Below are 5,516 nucleotides of genomic sequence, written 5' to 3' on the forward strand. Positions count from 1 at the left end.
AATTTCGGATATAATCGGGTACCCGAAATATTTTGGTTCGGATCGGGTTCGGTTTCGGTTCTCTAAATACCAAAATTTTGAACCCATTCGGATATTTAATCAATTTCGGTTCGGGTTCGATACTACTTTTTCGGATCGGGTTCGGTTTGGTTTTTCGGATCCGGGTTTTTTGCCCAGCCCTAATCAGCGTCAACAAACTAATTCATTGTTTTCTAAATTAACTACTTCAACTAATTAAACTTTCACCAAACTTGCCTCCATGCCTAGCCATCGTCCTTCTAACTTAATTGTCCCTAAAAGTACATAAATACAATTAATAGTGACATTTAATTTGAATATAATATATTATGCGAACTGAGCTAGCAAGATGTTTTATAAATTAAGTTACAAAAAAAAGATGTTTATAAATTAATCGATCTTTTTCAAATCTTCGATTTTTGACAACCATATTATTTTGAACTGTGAATTAAATTCTTGAAATCAATTTTTCTATTTTTGGTATGATTTTGAAGGAGTGTCAAAACTTATTTACAATCAATACACTCGACTGTAAATACTTATTATTTGGATTTGCGATGGTGTTCTGCTTTGATGTGGAAATATTCTGAATCTTTGTTTTTTGAAATTAAGAAAACCCGAGACAAATAAACGAAACTTGTAAAAATAGCATATAACAAACGTACCGAAAAACCAGCTCTTTATCCAAAGGGAACAACGAGTTTAATAGCAATGTAATAATTGCATAATCAATACTAAGTCACTTAATTTTACCAAAAAATAAAAAAAATACTAAGTCACTTAAAAATATGACAATCAATAACATGTATGTTATCCAAAATTCCAAATATACAAAGCACATCAAACTCAATAAAATTTTAATTTATATATACCATGAAATTATAGAGTTAGCCGTACATAAAGATAGAGTGGACAATATAAAACATAATTGCATCACCAACAATAAATGGCATGAAAAGAACCGGCGTACATTACTATATAAACCGACTCATCGAACAGGTGCAAAGACACACAGACAAACAACCGAACAGAACACAAAACCAAAAGAAAATATGGCTTCAACCTCAACACTCCTAATGAAAACAGTCTTCATCGTACTCTTCTTTGTCTCTTTCACAATCTCTCCGGCAACTTCAACGGTGCCTGAAGAATGCGCAAGCGAGTCAGCAAACCCTTGCGTCAACAAAGCTAAAGCTTTGCCTCTCAAAATCATAGCAATTGCTACAATCCTAGTCGCAAGCATGATTGGTGTTGGAGCTCCTCTCTTTAGCCGTTCCGTGCCGTTCCTGCGACCCGATGGAGACATTTTCACCGTGGTTAAGTGTTTTGCCTCGGGAATTATCCTCGGAACCGGTTTTATGCACGTTTTGCCTGATTCTTTTGACATGTTGTCATCCAAATGTCTTGAAGAGAACCCGTGGCACAAGTTTCCCTTCACGGGGTTTCTCGCTATGTTGTCTGGTCTAATTACTCTAGCCATCGATTCCATGGCTACGAGCCTCTATACTAGCAAGAACGCAGTTGGGATCTTGCCACATGGTCATGGTCATGGTCACGGCCCCGCAAATGATGATACCTTTCCGACAAAAGATAATGATTCCGAGACTGCACAACTCTTGCGATATCGAGTCATTGCTATGGTTAGTAGTAGTACACATGTTGACATATTAGAGAAACTGATTAATAATTGACGTTACCATTTTATTATTTCTTGAATTTTATAGACATTACAAGTATTAAATACATCATTGTATTTAATATTTATTGATATGTAGGTATTGGAGCTCGGAATTATAGTTCACTCGGTGGTCATTGGACTGTCTCTAGGAGCAACTAATGATACTTGCACCATCAAAGGACTCATCGCTGCTCTTTGCTTCCATCAAATGTTCGAAGGCATGGGTCTTGGTGGTTGCATTCTCCAGGTATATTAATTTATATATAAGAAAAATTTATCTTCTAACAAAATGTTAAAACTGAAAATAATACTTTCAATGTTTGAGATGTTTTCAGGCTGAGTATACGAACTTGAAAAAGTTTGTTATGGCATTCTTTTTCGCGGTGACAACGCCATTCGGTATAGCGTTAGGAATCGCATTATCAACCGTTTACAGAGAAAACAGTCCCAATGCGTTGATCACCGTTGGACTTCTCAATGCATGCTCGGCCGGATTACTAATTTACATGGCCCTTGTCGATCTTCTAGCAGCCGAGTTCATGGGGCCAAAGCTTCAGGGTAGCATCAAAATGCAGTTCAAATGTTTCGCAGCCGCTCTTCTCGGCTGTGGTGGAATGTCGATTCTTGCCAAATGGGCCTAACTAATAACCGCGAGATGCTGCGGCATGTGAAGTTGGCTTTAGGTTTGAGTCTCGATTCTCTATCGGTTTTGCTTCCTTACAATGCACTTACGTGGTACTATCTACCACATTTGGAAGAACATGTATATTGGTAGATATTTAATAATGTGATTGGTCCCACGAGTCCATAGTCTTTTTAATGTTCCTTTTTTTCTTGTGGTTAACTTTGTCGTGTGATGTTTGGCATGTTGTATAATACTAATAAAACGTTTGTTTCTTTTACATGATTAGAAATTCAACTATAACTTACGGCTGTGTAATCTAAATCCGGTAAAGCTACAACCTACAGGCCAATAACTGAAACAGTATCTTAGTCTATAGAATTAGGCCAGTACATAGGCATAATCTATAAAGTTAGGCCAGTACATAGGCCTAGTCTATAGAATTAGGCCATTATTTAGGCCCATCGTCAATTTACCTGCATACCAAACTGCTTCAATTGTATTTACAAGGTCTAAGATCAGCTCTATGCAGGGGCGGCTCATGTCGAGAGGTGGTAGGAGAAAAAAGCAAATGTCGTAACTCATAACGGTCTTTAAAAGCTTCTGGTTTAACTTGAAAATCCATGTCCAATTGTAGATTTTTTTGCTTGGAAGAAGTTGGCCTGATAATACTAGCAGCCCATTTAAGAAGACAGGCAATTGATAGTGTCAAATCAAAAACACAGGTTCAGTGGTTAAACTGAAATATTTAATTTTGTTGTTATATCCACAAAATAAGATCGAGAAAATTACAATACTTGAGTTTTTGTTCACTACGTAGCTCGTCACGTCAGCGTTTTGTGGGTCCCACTTTTAAAAAATGTAAAAAAATGTGAAGCCCGGGCTCGAACCAAAGTTATTGAGATATAAACACCAACATTTATACTATTAAGCTAAATGAAACTTTGTACATTGATAGACGAACCTAATATATATTCATGAATGTTGGAAGCTTTTACTTCTTCGGCTTCCTCTGAGAGTCGGGCCTACGAGTGTATTATGGATTTCATTTTTAAACGAAATTTATCACGTTATATGAAAAAAAAATCAAGTTTGCAAAAATTATAGTTTTCCCATATTTTAAATTGTTGTCGTTTAACATGAGTTTGGGTTCTTTTCATCATTGTCTCAAACAAGTCTGAGTTACATAGTTGCGACGTGTGTTTGTTCGTAATCTATTTTTTTATCGGTGAACTCTTCATGTCCCCATCTTAAATCGCTTAATCATAAATTTTCCTGATTTGTAGCCCATCTGTAAACCATATATATATATGATTCTCATCTTTGATGAACCCAATCTGCATCTCCATAAAACTCATTGATTCCTCTTAGCTTTAACCATCTTCTAGAAAATGTTTCTCTCTGCCTCTCCAGTTCCTCAAACCGGCTTGGTCTTAGTAGTCAGAGCATAGCCTCTAACTTCCTCCGCTTCTGGGATTCCCTGAACTTCAAGAAAGATAGGGAGTATGTGGGAATCACTATTCTTTTTCTTGATGAAAAGGTAAGTTAATCTTCGATCTATATTTAACATAATTATTTTAATTGATTTCCTGATTCTTTGTTAAATAATATTATTTGCAGATTCTGTGATTCATGGGTTTACTCCAGTCTGACGTGCTAATCATTACAGACCATCTTTGAAAGCAGGTTTCATTGTGAAAATCGATCGTTTTGAAGTTGCTAGATTCTCAAGCATGTACAAGATAACTGATCATTCATTCCTCATTTGTTTCATCTCACTAACCATTATTGATGAAGTCATCACGACTGCTCATGAGATCAATCTCCAGTCAAGATTAGACTGTTCAACAATCTCCAATTGATTACGAACACAAACCTAAAACTCTCAGGTATATTATCATATTGCATCTGGGTTTATATTATGTTTCGATATCATAACTGATATTTAAACTCAAAGATGTGGTTGGGCAAATCCGTTCTGTCCAGGGCTCTGACCTCACCAAAAAACAACTCAAGTCGTTATCCGTCTCCTCATTGATCTGTAAGAAACAATCAACACATAATCCCCTTTATATTAGTGTCTATATTGTGCTAACATCAATAATCAAAAATATTTCCTACCCAAGGTTTGTGGTCGTCTATTTATCTCTCTTACTTATCAATCTAATTTTACACAAATCTTTATTTTATAGCTTAAAAGAAACCACAATAACCCAAACAATCTAAACACCAAAAACTAGAATCCCAAAAAAGACAAATCATTAATGATCACCTCTCTTTTTGTCTAATCTTACAAATAAACTTCAAAACAACTATACCAAACCAATCAACACAACTAAAACTCAACGACACATACATTGAGCCAGCTAAACAAATACAAACTACACGACCAACTATTTAACAATTTACAAACTTACTTTCGCAGATGCTTACGAAGAAGATGAAGACGACAATCAAGGTCAGTGAAATTACATAAACAAAAAAGCAGAGTAAGTTACAAACTCTTATAAATACAACTAACAATGATTTTTGTTTACATATTACCCATCAAATAAAAGAGAAACAAACACAACCACACCAGGAGATACAAGAGGAAATCCTAACAGACACAAAAGCGGCAACAACATCTCCATCTGCTCAGTCCTCTTGTCTTATGAAAATAGCTTACATACTCAATGTCAACAGACCAATGCTATTGTCTTCTTATGAGAAATGCATATATTCGTTTAAAACCCATTAAGACTCAAATACTAATTATCACTCATTTTATAGTTATTTTTACAAGTCTTCATGTATTTGTTTTAAAGGTCCAGTAAAAGCAACAAGTTTAAACAAAAAACATATAACCAACATAATAAGAATAAAACAAATTATTACTTAATACACACAATTTACACAACTAAACTGGAGAAAAAATATCCAGAAACAAAAGGTACTCTCAACAACCTTAATATAATTTATGTAATCTCAACAGTACAAGTAACAAATTAAAAAGACAGACAAACAATAAGTCTCACTGACACAGCAAGCAACACCATAAATTATATCAATCACATTACTAACACAGTTTAGTACTTCATGAGTAGAGAACAGTGCATACACAGTTCATCATCACAACTCTAACCCTATAACAATAAAAAACTTGAAGAACAACGATCAACCCAAAACGCAAAATTCACAGTTACAATAACCCTAACA

General features: G+C 35.1%; 1 protein-coding gene across 1 annotated transcript; it reads left to right on the top strand.

Moving 5' to 3' along the window:
- The first annotated feature begins 978 nt into the window (after window positions 1-978).
- Window positions 979-3,291, top strand: LOC106364045 (fe(2+) transport protein 1). Its single transcript, XM_013803688.3, has 3 exons — window positions 979-1,658; window positions 1,794-1,943; window positions 2,032-3,291. Exons 1-3 carry the CDS (start codon window positions 1,071-1,073, stop codon window positions 2,335-2,337), a joined length of 1,044 nt encoding a protein of 347 aa, XP_013659142.1. The 5' UTR covers window positions 979-1,070; the 3' UTR covers window positions 2,338-3,291.
- The last annotated feature ends 2,225 nt before the right edge of the window (window positions 3,292-5,516 follow it).

The sequence above is a fragment of the Brassica napus genome, chromosome C1, assembly GCF_020379485.1.
Source record: "Brassica napus cultivar Da-Ae chromosome C1, Da-Ae, whole genome shotgun sequence".
NCBI lineage: Eukaryota > Viridiplantae > Streptophyta > Magnoliopsida > Brassicales > Brassicaceae > Brassica > Brassica napus.

Excerpts from the sequence above, each read along its gene's own strand:
- LOC106364045 (XM_013803688.3), top strand. The coding sequence starts at position 1,071 with ATGGCTTCAACCTCAACACTCCTAATGAAAACAGTCTTCATCGTACTC. Across the intron at positions 1,659-1,793 it reads GATATCGAGTCATTGCTATG|GTATTGGAGCTCGGAATTAT; the intron begins GTTAGTAGTAGT and ends ATTGATATGTAG. Across the intron at positions 1,944-2,031 it reads TTGGTGGTTGCATTCTCCAG|GCTGAGTATACGAACTTGAA; the intron begins GTATATTAATTT and ends AGATGTTTTCAG.